Source organism: Pan troglodytes, chromosome 21 (assembly GCF_028858775.2).
Source record: "Pan troglodytes isolate AG18354 chromosome 21, NHGRI_mPanTro3-v2.0_pri, whole genome shotgun sequence".
In the NCBI taxonomy this organism is placed as follows: Eukaryota; Metazoa; Chordata; class Mammalia; order Primates; family Hominidae; genus Pan; species Pan troglodytes.
The window spans coordinates 25,003,271-25,016,602 of record NC_072419.2 but is presented as its reverse complement, the minus strand read 5'-3'; the positions used below and the strand labels follow the sequence as shown (position 1 = coordinate 25,016,602).

The window sequence follows — 13,332 nt, the reverse complement described above, 5'->3', positions numbered from 1 at the left end:
GAGCAGGCCTGAGCATAAGGGCTCAAAGTCCCCATTATAGAATTTTTGAGCATTTAAATACCCTCTACTTGGGGTACACCCTATGTAAATGAAGAGGATGAAGTAAAGCTACAAAGTCATTTAGTTGGCCTACACCCTGTGGAGAGGATATTTCCTGTCATAACTGAAGTGTGAATCGGCCTTCTGTTCCCTGCCTCCAGACCCTATTTTCCTGGCTCATCTGCCCGCTGAGAGATGTGATCCCCATAAATCTTTATGGGAGGCAGAGGGACTGATGGTCTTTTTTCTGTAACTGCTTCATGCTGGCTTGGGGTGTAGTCCCTACCTACTGGTGATCATGGAACTCGCCCTGCTCTATCTAGTGGAGGCAGGGTAGTTTCTTGATGGCTAGGGGTGGCATCTTCACCTGGAACTGGCTGGAACCTTTGTTGCATGATCATCTGAAGCTTGATGGTCTCCAGACGAGAGGAAATTAATTTGGTTAAAAGATTTAATGGGAACTTCAGGGGGTGGATACCTACGCTGTCAGAGATGTTTGTTATAGAGATTCGCAGAAAAAAACACAAAACCTAGTCTGTTCTAGAATCTATGTTTCCTTAAAGTCTTAGCGCAAGCAACTCCATTTTGGTTTGGTTTGGTTTGTTGGGGCCTAATGCATGAGCTTAGTCCAAAACAATGGCCCCACAAAATTTTGTGGAAAAAATTCCCCCGGTTTGGTCAGGTTCTCACTTAGGTGAGAGTGTGACCAAAACTTAGGGCCTTAGCGCCACTCTCAGTTACCATCATTTTGGGTTTCGGTCTCAGCACATCATTTATAGGTTTTGGTGTTCTCATGGTTGCACATTTCTTTCAGCTTTTGTCATTCCAGTTGAAGAGAGAACATCTGACGTTCTAGAGATGACCACGTGCAAACATTTAAAACCTTTGAGAGAATACAGCACACCAGGGAGACTATTACTATAAATATTGGGAGGATAACACCAAGAGTTTGGGGTATGCTCCTAAACCCAAGGCCCCGATAAACCAAACCTCCTAAAATCAAATAGATCAAAGAATGAGCTAGATAAAGGGTTTACTCACTTGACTAAGCAATTTCTTTGTTAATCCTCTACCACTGAATTTCTTTATTTTTTTCTTTTTTCCTTTCTTTTTTTTTGAGAGGGAGTCTCGCTCTGTCGCCCAGGTTGGAGTGCAATGGCACAGTCTTGGTTCACTGCAACCTCTGCCTTCTGGGTTCAAGCAATTCTCCTGCCTCAGCTTCCTGAGTAGCTGCGATTACAGGCACCTGCCACCACGCCTAGCTAATTTTTGTATTTTTAGTAGAGACGGGGTTTTGCCATGTTGGCCAGGCTGATCTCGAACTCCTGACCTCAGGTGATCTGCCTGCCTCGGACTCCTAAAGTGCTGGGATTACAGGCGTAAGCCACCGCGCCCAGCCAATGAGGGATACATTTCTAATCATTGCTTCTTTTACTTCAAACCATGGTAAAAGGACCTAACAAATGATGCCTTTCTAGAAGAGTGAAGGCCTCCTGGCAATGTTTTCTTTAACCCATGATGTGGGTTAGAGGAGTGAACCAATGTTTTGTTTTTGACTGATTATGAAGCAACGCATGTACCATTAAAGTTTCTTACCTACTTCGGGCCTTCATCTTTTATCTATCAAAGTATAAGTTTATCCATGTATAAGGCTGGCTGCAAACTCCTTCACAAATAAAAGTATACCCCATAAGTGCACATAACAGACCCCTTTTCCACTTCTATTGTTTGTAGAGGCATAAGGAAGACAAAAAATATTGAAAGATATGAGTTTCATGGTAGTAGAAGTCTTAATCTGTGAACTGGGGAAAAGCTGTTCACATCAAGGATGCCATTTTCTTCTTGGGAGAAATTTCCCAGGGTAGCTTTACCTCAAAAGTTCCAATGGGTGCACTGTTCCAAAAGTGTGGAGGGACCCTTCTCATTTGCGAGACCATGAACCCAAAGCCCAAGGTCCTGAAGTTTTGTTGTAGTGTGGATGACAAGGACAGTCTTCTCCAATGTTTCCAGAAAATTCAAACCATAAAAAGCTTTCTTTACCGGGGGAAAATACACTGTAGCATAATAATCTACTGTTATAACATCAGCCCTCTTGCATGGGAAAGCTTTTATACAACCAGAATGACAAATTGGAATTCAAATAACAATTGAATGAAATCCCCTTACAAAATGTTTAAATGGCCCATCCGGTGACCAAATGTACATGAAGCTTTGATTGTCTTCCCAGGAATATGGGACTAAGCATTGGTTATAAACTATTTTAAACAACTTCAGTATCAGCTGGTTTAATATGAAAATCTGACGAAGTATTTTCTTGGTATTTAATTAAATTTTTGCTTGTTTTACTTGGGTTAGTAGCTTTATGCAAGGAAATTTCATTCAAAGCAATGAAAAACAACAACCAGGGCTGATACTGACTACTAAAAACTGTTTTAAAATCAGAAGGAAAAATAATATGGATTTCAGGCGTTCCCAGGTTATAAATGGGTTTTCTGTATGTTTGAAACCAAAAACAAACTTTCCTATAGAAATATCAGTAAATCTAGCAAAGAAATAACACACCCCAACCGTGTCATAGCCTGTCTTAAATAAGGGGAAAACACGAGAGCACTAGTAAGAGGCAAGTAAAGGGTGCTTTGCTTTACAATTGATGGAAGCTCACAGGCTTTGTTCTTGGCTGCCCCACGCAGCCAGCGGAAGGCAGGCCAAGGAGGAAAGAGCCCGGCCTCCCCGGTCCTCGCAACTACAACTCCCAGGATGCCGCGGCGCAGGCTCCCTGCGGGTGCAGGCTGGGCTCAGCTCCGCTGGACCCGCGCTGGGGAACTCTGGCCTCGCTGCACTCATGGCTTCTCCTAGCAAGGCAGTGATTGTTCCCGGGAACGGAGGCGGGGATGTGACCACCCACGGCTGGTATGGCTGGGTGAAAAAGGAGCTGGAGAAGGTAAGCGCCCAACGCCGCTGCTCCGTGAAGTCAGCCTGGAGGGAGGGACGGCGGGAGAGGACTGAGGGCTGAAGTTTGAATAGGTGTCTAATCCCCTCCAGCAAAGCCCTGTGTGTTTTCCTGCCTCTCCCCCGCTGCCTTCTCTTAAAGTCTGAGCTAGTGGTCGAATTTTGACTGGTAAAACTGCCTGGAAGACTTCTCTGAGGGCTCAGCCTTTAGAGTTAAAGGAACCCCTTTGAACTACCGAGGCTGAGCCCCCGAGCCCCGCCCCCCCCGTATCTGCTGCTGGTTCAGATTTGGGACTTCCCAGATAATTTTACATGTTCACTGCTCCCCGCTTCAGCTTTTAAAAAATTAAATATGCTATACTTAATATATACAAAGGATATACGTAACATGCGTCTACATTATGAGGCATAATGTAATGAATTACCAAACTAAAATCTGGGACATTGCCTATACATCATCTTCCAAACGACCCGTATGTCTGTCTACCCATTTCAGTCCCGTGCCATCCTGAATTTTTTCATCTGCTTCTCTTTTTAAAATTAAAGTACTTTTCAACCTATGAATATACCTTTTAAACAATAGACTGTTCTATTTGGCTTCTTGGTGAGCTTTATAAAAGTGGCATCTTACTGTAGGCTGACCTGTGCCGTTTGATTTTTATTTTTTAACCCTCTTCTGTAACCGGGCGGTAAGTCGGCTCCCTGGGTTGCTGTCCTCTAGAGCGGGTCTCCAGAATAGATTGCAGCGCTGTGGCTGAAAACCCTGGTCAGAGTTACAACCCCAAAGGTCAGGGCTGGAGCTTCTGAGAGTATGCTGTCTCCAAATTTCTGTATCACGTTCCTGTGCCACGTTTTACCTACTCCCTGGCACACAGTCTATTTGGCTCCAGGTCGGTCTGTCTAGAACACATTTGTTCATGCCTCTCTATAGATGCAGGCCTGTAGAGGCAAATATGGGTGTACAAATGCAGATATAGGTCTCTCTATAGAGATCCCAGAGCTGCCTAGATACAGAACTACAGATGGAGTTCATGCGAAAGGATGGTCACTTAACCTACTTCATTTCATAACACAAGTTAATATTGAATTGGTAACGATCATATCAGGTGCCTCATTTCTTATTGGCAAAGATTAGTTGTAATTAAGCTCTTTATTATAGCTTTTTCTCCCCCCTCATATCATAGATACCTGGTTTCCAGTGTTTGGCTAAAAACATGCCCGACCCAAGTAAGTTTTAAACTTGTTTTTAAACAGCCTCATCTTGTTGGGTTTTGATATTACCATTTTTGTGGTAGAGAACAAGAATATCATAGTGGAGGAACCAAAGATGCGTATATACCTAAGAAAGAATAAGGCAAGCAGCTTGGGGAGGAGGGTGTGAACCAAAAGCCATAGAAAATTCTAGTAAGGATCAGGAAAGCACCTGGGCATGGTAAAATTTAATTTTCAACTTTGCACCAACTTGATTTTTCCCTTCTATATGTCTACAAATATTTTCAGGCAGAATTTGTGGGTATTATACTTGAGGCATAGGTATAAAACTTTACAGCATCTGTTTGAGATCCTAATGTTTAAAAATGTCATATTGCTACTTTAGTTCTGGGTATGCCTATGACTTGTCTCAGGAATCCCCTTTTTGGAAAGAATGAATAAATGTGTGTGAATTTTAGAATGTTGCAAGAGTTTTTTTGCTTTTTTTTTTTGAGATGGAGTCTCGCTCTATTGCCCAGGCCAGAGTGCTATGGCGTGATCTCGGCTCACTGCAACCTCTGCCTCCTGGGTTCAAGTGATTCTCCTGTGTCAGCCTCCCAAGTAGCTGGGATTATAGGCATGTGCCATCACGCCTGGCTAATTTTTTTTGTATTTTTAGCAGAGACGGGGTTTCACCATTTGGTCAGGCTGGTCTCGAACTCCTGACCTCAAATGATCTGTCCACCTCAGCCTCCCAAAATGTTGGGATTATAGGTATGAACCACTGCACCTGACCAATAGCTTTTTTTTTTCAAGTTTGAAAGTTTACATTAAAATTTCAGAGTTATATTTTATTATTTCCTTAGTATTTTCTTACAAGAACATGGTAAACAAAAAAAAAAAAAAAAGAGAGAGAAAAGAAAAACTATTTACCAAAACTGTGGACTTGGGTCTTTCAAGTAGTAATACATAAATCTTTGGCTCTGTTAATACAGTCTGGTCTCCTGCTGTGGTCCTGCAGTTTTAACAGTTGTGAATTGCTGAATAGTTGCCTGTTTGAAAGGTGGGGCAGTGTTGGATTCAGACTACCACTATCAAATGACAGACTTTTTCTTTACCCTGAACCTTAAGTTACAGCACGAGAGAGCATCTGGCTGCCCTTCATGGAGACAGAGCTGCACTGTGATGAGAAGACTATCATCATTGGCCACAGTTCTGGGGCCATCGCGGCCATGAGGTGCGATCTTTGTTAAACTGCTATCCCCTTTGTGGGCTCCAGTCATGCTTGCTTGAGAAATACCTTGCGTATATCTTAAATTTCTGTTGCAGAGGAAACAGTGCTGACCTCTAAAGTGGTAACATAATCTGTCCTAATTTCTTCCTGGTTTTGCTAGTGGATTGAAAAAAAACAAAAAATCTGCTCTTATTGAGATGCAGTGATCCTTTTAAAGCATAAGTGGCTGCAAACCCCAGTGGCTTCCCATCAGTCAGCTCTGATTCTGTCTCTACAGACTCTCCTTCTCTCCTCCCAGCCAGGTTTACTGACCTCATTGCAGTTCCTGGAACATGCCAAGTACATGCACATCTTAGCCTGCTGTCATCCTTCTACCTGGGATACTCTGGCCCTAGACACTGCATGGCTTTCTATTCCCCTTGAAGTGTCTGCTCAAATGTCCCCTTTTGGTGAAGCCTTCTCTAATCACTCCATATGAAACGGCTTCCTCACTCTACTGGCTCCTATCTCTTTTATATCTTATTATCTGCAGCACTTTTTACCATCTGACATCCTGTTTATTTCTTGTCTGTCTCCTGCCAATAGAATGTAGACTCCATGAAGGCAGGGCTTTGTTCACTCTGGCACTGAAACCCCATTGCCTAGAAGAGAGCCTGGCATATGGTAGATTGTGTCTGCAGTGTTACTCACCTGCGAATCCCCAGTCCTTAGGATTCGTGGGCACATCCGTACTGCTCTCATTAGAATATTACATCTCCCCTTTTAGCCTTATAAGGCCTAGTGGGTAGGGACTTAGCTGGCTGAATAAGCTAAGTTTAGCCTATAAGCGTTGAGTTTCTTTCATATTTGCTAGGCAAAATGACAAAGGATAATAGTTTTTATTTGTCCCAAGCAGTCACTTAGGCTGTCACATGAATTGCATGTCAGGGAATCTTGCCAAATTTCATAACCTTTCAGCCACACTGATTAAAGTTACAAGAGTATTTCAGGATGGAGCTACAAAATTATGGTACACTCCTAGTGTAAGGATGTTTATATGTTGCCAGGGGTTGTCTGGAAAAGGAAGAACTCCTTGTATTATTGAATTCTGTTCCAACTCAAGGCCAACTGCATTTTTCTCAAGCCATTGATTAGTAAAGATGTGCCTGGTTTTAAAGATCCTTGAACTCACTGCAGGATTATTAGCAACCTTCTAAGAATTGACTTCTAAAGTTAAGGGAGGCAAGGAGAAAAATGGATGCCAAAACGATTGGGTTAAGGTTGTAGAATTTCCTATTGACAAAATCATAGAGGACTACCCTACAGATGACTCTAATCATGAAAGGGAAATCGTGCCTTTCCAATGGAGAAATCAGGTGGATATCACTTTAAGCAAATGATCAAACTTAATCTCACCAATAATAGACTGGCATCATGTGGCCCCTGATGTGATGGCATGGGAAGGACACAGCATCACCTATGTAGTATCCTTGCCAGAAATGTTTACCTCAGTCTAGTTAGGAGGAAACAGACAATCCTATTTAGAGGATAATGTACAAGACAACTGGCCTAAACTCTTAAACAATGTTAATGTCATTTAAAACAAAAAATTTTAAAGTGACTGAAGAGCCATGAAAATAAAATGCAGTGCATAATCCTTGGCTAGATCTAGGATTGTAGAATGTTTTAAAGGACATTTTTGGTACAGTTGGGGAAAAATGAATACAGATAATATTGCTGTATCAATGTGAAATTTATTGGGTGTAATAGTGGTACCATGGTTAAGGGAGTGGCCTTCTCAGGAGATACATGCTAAAGTACGGGTGAAATGTGACAAAATTAATGAATCTAGGTGCTTGTTCTTTTTTTTTTTTTTTGAGACAGAGCCTCCCTCTGTTGCCCGGGCTGGAGTGCAGTGGCACAATATCGGCTCACTGCAACCTCTGCCTCCCAGGTTCAAGCAAATCTCCTGTCTTAGCCTCCCGAGTAGCTGAGACTACAGGAGCCTGCCACCACACCTGGCCAATTTTTGTATTTTTAGTAGAGACGGGGCTTCACCATATTGGTCAGGCTGGTCTTGAACTCCTGACCTCAGGTGATCTGCCTGCCTTGGCCTCACAAAGTGCTGGGATTACAGGTGTGAGCCACCGTGTCCAGCCTAGGTGCTTGTTCTTTCAACGTTTCTGTAGGTTTGATATTTTTCAAAATAAATGGGGAAAAAAGTTTAGGCCCAAGAACAAAATACCAACCCTAACTCTTTCTTGGTACAAAGGCCCCTTGAAATTATTACTACTATGTGTCTTTCCTTATCCCAGTCTTTGCTGAGGGAGACTGCTCTCTGCAAATATAACTGTGGTTTTTGCCAATAAAGGAGACTCACTCTACTGGCTCCTATCCTCTTTATATCTTATTATCTGTAGTACTTTTCACCTAGATCTAGTCAATCCTAGATCTAGTCAAGGATTATGCATTGCATCTGACATCCTGTTTATTTCTTGTCTGTCTCCTGCTTACTTTTAATGGCAAAAACTGCAATTACTTTTGTACCAACCTAATAGTTAGCTGGGTGTCTACTTGCCAGGCACTGTAATGGGCACCAGGAACACAAAGATCAATAGGACTCATGCCTGCCCTTAAGGAGCTGACAATTTATTGAGAGAAATGTACATAAGACAACACAAATGAAATGAATAATATAAGGCAATGTGGAGTGTGTGGTAACAAAGGTACATTTCTGGTATTATACAGTGTTTCTTAAAATACAGTTCAGAGACCACTTGCATTAGAGTCATCTGGGTTGAAGGAGGGATCACGCCTTAAAATGCAGATTCTAGGCCTTAATGCCAACTTTCTGAATCAGAGACTCTGGGTCTGAGCCTGAGAATCTGCATGTTCACCAACCAAGTGACACTGATGCATACTAAACGTGGATGGATTACACATTTTTTGTTTATTGGGAAAGGTTTGCACAAGTTTCAACTACCTTGAAAAATGGGTACTGGCTGGGCGCGGTGGCTCACGCCTGTAATCCCAGCACTTTAGGAGGCCGGGGTGAGTGGATTATTTGAGGTCAGGAGTTCAAGACCAGCCTGGCCAACATGGTGAAACCCAGTCTCTACTAAAAATACAAAATTAGCTGGGCGTGGTGGTGCATGCCTGTTATCCCAGCTACTCAGGAGGCTAAAACAGGAGAATTGTTTGAACCCAGGAGGTGGAGGTTGCAGTGAGCCAAGATTGTGCCACTGCACTCCAGCCTGGGTGACAGAGTGAGACTCTGTCTCAAAAAAAAAAAAAAAAGAGAAAAATGAGTAGAAGCTCATCCAGTAGCCAGGGTTGGGCTTATAGTTCTGCAGTTTCCTTGCCATTTTTCACATCAACCTCAACAGCAGGTAGCACGTGCTTTCTGTAGGCTACCTCAAATGAGTTTTTAAGTAGTTTATTGACTTTTTGGTGATCAGAGGTAACATTATATATTAGCTGACATCATTTTTCTTTCTCCAGGTATGCAGAAACACATCGAGTATATGCTATTGTATTAGTGTCTGCGTACACATCAGACTTGGGGGATGAAAATGAGCGTGCAAGTGGTAAGTCCAAAGGTAGAAATCTGAGCAAAGCCCTTCTCTAGACATGGGGCTGTCTGTTCAGGTTGTAAAAACAGTGCTGCCTTTTAGATAAGCTAAAAAATTCTAATAGCATATGAGAAAGATTTACCACCTATCTTTGGATATAAGTTTGCACTTTGATTTCTTCCCAAGCTGTAAGTCTAGAATTGAACCCTAGAGGCCTGGTTTTAGTTGAACCATATACCACCTCTTCATGAGTAACTGTGGTATCAAGCCCTACAGATTTGAAAACAAAAGAAGTGCTTCTAACTCACACGGAGGCTCTGCTCCTTTGTGTCCCTATGTGGGTCGCCATTAGGTATTTTAGAATATCTAGAAGGGAGATTATCCATGGGCACTGAAAGATCATTTTTTTTTCCCCATAGGATACTTCACCCGCCCCTGGCAGTGGGAGAAGATCAAGGCCAACTGCCCTTACATTGTGCAGTTTGGCTCTACTGACGACCCGTTCCTTCCCTGGAAGGAACAACAAGAAGTGGCTGATAGGTTGGAAACCAAATTGCACAAATTCACTGACTGTGGCCACTTTCAGAACACAGAGTTTCATGAACTGATTACTGTGGTAAAGTCTTTGCTGAAAGTACCAGCATAGACTGTATGATTTCTGCTATTTTGCATCCCAATATAGGAGTAGAATAATATCTACTATCAGCTGATTACTAGACACATAGAACATCCAGTTAAGTTCCATAAGTGCCTGAAAAACAAACACAAGTTTCAACATTCAATCTAAGTTACAAATAGCATTTCCATTTTCCATAGACTCTAAAACTCCCCAAATTGCTATGAGCTACCACAGTATTTTCCTCATTTGATAAGAAACATAAGGACAGCTTAACTACCCTTCTCTATCCGAAGTGAGTCAGAAACAGAACCCAGGTTTCCTGATTCCCAATCCTGAGTAAAATTAAATAGGTTTTATGTATGTTGCAGGTATTGCACACTTTTCCTCTTTGAAATCAAACTTTTCTATTTCACTGGGGAAAGAAAACATGACTGAAAGTCCAGAGTGTTAGCTTAGAGCTCAAAATACTAGCTGCTGTTTCAAGCTGGCCCCGGACATTAAACTCAGACTAGGGCCTTCACCTCTGACACTTGCCCCTAAGTCCTTCAGACATGTTGAGAGAGACTGAGACAGGAGTCTTCCAGAGTCAGGCAGGAAGGAGAAGCACAGCAATATACATTCATAATATACGTACAACTGACTAGATTTGTTTGAGACAAGAGTGGTGGGATCAGAGCCATGTGGAGAGCTCATGGCCTGTCTAAATTGTTGCCATGTGGAAATGGGGCAGAGTGTTGCCAATTTTCTGATTTTTGTGTGGAAAAAAAATCTCCAAATTGTAGTTTTTAAATTTGGGGAATGCATATATATATATATATATATATATATATATATATATATATATATACACACACACACACACACACACACAATCCATATAATATACACACACACACACACACACACATACAATCCATATACATATGGAGTATGTAAGTTGGCAATAACAGTATACATCAAAAAATTTACAAACACTGCAAGACAAATAAAATCCAAGCCATCCATTTGTGACCACAGTCATAAGCATTCACTTAGCCAGGGGCTTTTAGATAATTATCTGTGAAGTCTGAGAAAAGACTAAGATAACCAAGATGAACATAATGTCAAAGGACGAAATCATGGGGACAATTTGGATTTTGTTCCAAAGACAAGTGTTTTTAAAAAGAACCTTTCCATACTTCATGTTCTGTTCTATAGAGTTCAACCTTTTAACTTCCATGGCCCTTTAGATCTCTTTCAAGCACATTCCATTTTCTTCTGATCATACTTCCTCAGAAAACCTTTTTTTGGCTGGGTGTGGTGGCTCATGCCTGTAATCCCAGCACTGTGGGAGGCTGAGGTGGGTGTATTGCTTGAGGCCAGGTGTTTGAGGCCAGCCAGGGCAACATAGCAAGACCCCATCTCTACAAAATATTAAAACATTAGCTAGGCATGGTGGTGCACACCTGTAGTCCTAGCTTCTTGGGAGGCTGAGGCAGGATTGCTTGAGCCCAGGAGTTTGAGCCTTCAGTGAGCTATGATCGCGCCACTGTACTCCATCCTGGGTGATGGAGTGAAGAACCTGTCTCTTAAAAAAAAAAAAATTTTTTTTTAATTAAAAAAACACACGCTTTTTCATTTCCCAACATTTTTTGGCTATTATGATCGCTATGTGTTACTTCAAATAATTTCCAGTGAATCCACACTTGATGTTGCAAAGCCTAAGTTTGCTGCAGAAATATAATTTCCTACACTTCATGCCTAAAGGAGATTCAGAGCTATCGCTCAAAACCAAAAGTCTTCGTTTTTAAATGTGCTTAGACAAAAAAATCAGGAAAGGTACCCTAATCGTTCAACAGCAATCATCTTTGGGGAATGGGCATTTTGGTAGGTACAGTGTGGTGGACGTCCTTATTATTATTTTTGAGACAGTGTCTTGCTCTGTCTCCCAGGCTGGAGTTCAGTGGCACAAATCTCAGCTCACTCTAACCTCCGCCTCCTGGGTTCAAGTGATTCTCATCTCAGCCTCCCAAGTAGTGTGAACTAAAGGCATGTGCCACCACGCCTGGCTAATTTTTGTATCTTTAGTAGAGACAGGGTTTCACCATGTTGGCCAGGCTGGTCTCGAACTCCTGGCCTCAAGTGATCCACCCACCTCAGCTGCCCAAAGTGTTGGGATTACAGGCATGAGCCACCATGCCCGGCCCCTTATTTTACTTTATCCTCCTGATTATTTGAATTTGTTACACTAAGCATGTATTTTATAATCAAAAATAATTAAGACTATAATCAAAATTAAGACTATAATTAAGATTATAATCAAAAATAATATTTGACTACTAAAAAGCAAATTATATAAATCAGTTGAATAATAATGTTGTTAAAGAGGCTGTTTAGCACTAATTTGACCAAATCTATAGTCAAAGTTTGATTCTACTTGAATTTTTTGGAAATTTGCTGTTGTGTTACTTATTCTTTGCCTTGTTCTCTGTGAAGTCCTTTCCTAAAAAAAAAAACTTATACAATTTAGTTCACAAAACTTTGTTGACCTCTTTCTCTGTAGAAATGAAAACTAAATATATATAATTGAGAAATAATTCTGATACTCTTCATTCCTATAAAAGTAATTAAGATAGACCTATAGGATTGTTGAACTTTGCTGCCAAATATAGTAACCAGTAACCACAGCTAGCTGTAAAATTGAAAATTCAGTTCAGTCAAACTAGCCATATTTCAAGTGCTCAACAGCCACTGGTGGCTATTGGTTACCTTACTGACCAGCCAATATAGGCTATTTCCGTCATTATAGAAAGCTCTATTGGACAACATTGGTCTAGGACATATATTTTGTATTTTCCCCTCACCCACCATCCAATAATGAGTAATAGCACAAAGTAAAAGTGACTTAATTTGAAATTACTTCTGTTTGGCTAGTTTGCTTGGCTGATCACCACCAACATCATAGGTCTATAAATCACCCAACTAAGATCAGGGGTGTTTCATGGGAAAATCCACACAAACTATTCATTAAAAACCATAGAGCCATGGACTGTCATTTCTGATTTCTGTTTGATTCTTTGTGGTCATCATTGAATATACAGGGCCCTCTATACACTCTGGGGAGTATCTATTCTCAGGTGAGCAAAATACCGAATACTGAATGGAAATCAACTGTAAGTATTAGGACTTCATATGCAACTTGAATTTTTGGTGCTGTCCGGAGTCTAGAGCCCCACAATCTGTTTTGGTTACAGTTTATCCCTGTAGGATAAATGATCCATTTAACTATTCATCAGAGGTGCTGTAATTTTAAATTGTCTCTTGTCTCCTTCAGTTAATTTTCAGAATTAAAAACATACTATGGGAAAAAAGCTTGAAGTTTCTCTTTATTGGTGAGGTAAGGAATACTTTTGTTTTAGCCATTGAATGTTAAGCTCTAAAAACCAATCTTTAGCTATAAAGACATAAGACAAAGTCTATATTTAAAACATATAAGCTGGTTTCTTCTCATTTCTAGCTCTCTTCCAAGTTCATTTTTCTTACTACATAAAACTAGTGCCTTTTTGATAGGCCAAGTCCCAGGAAGGACAGACATTGTTCCCAGATCCTTCATATATATATATATATATTTTTTTTTTTACAGTCCAGAGATCTTTTATTAACACTTATTATGCCATGAATTCATACGGAATAAGTTCCAGCAGCTCAGGCTCCTTCCCATTGGTTCTCACAAAGTGTGCTTCTCTGGGTGGAGCAGGCTGGCACTTCAG

At 41.1% G+C, this 13,332-nt stretch overlaps 1 protein-coding gene across 1 annotated transcript; it reads left to right on the top strand.

Moving 5' to 3' along the window:
- Positions 1-2,734: 2,734 nt before the first annotated feature.
- RBBP9 (RB binding protein 9, serine hydrolase) lies at positions 2,735-12,617 on the top strand. Its single transcript, XM_009436890.5, has 5 exons — positions 2,735-2,980; positions 4,173-4,215; positions 5,311-5,416; positions 8,894-8,979; positions 9,384-12,617. Exons 1-5 carry the CDS (start codon positions 2,882-2,884, stop codon positions 9,608-9,610), a joined length of 561 nt encoding a protein of 186 aa, XP_009435165.1. The 5' UTR covers positions 2,735-2,881; the 3' UTR covers positions 9,611-12,617.
- Positions 12,618-13,332: the final 715 nt, after the last annotated feature.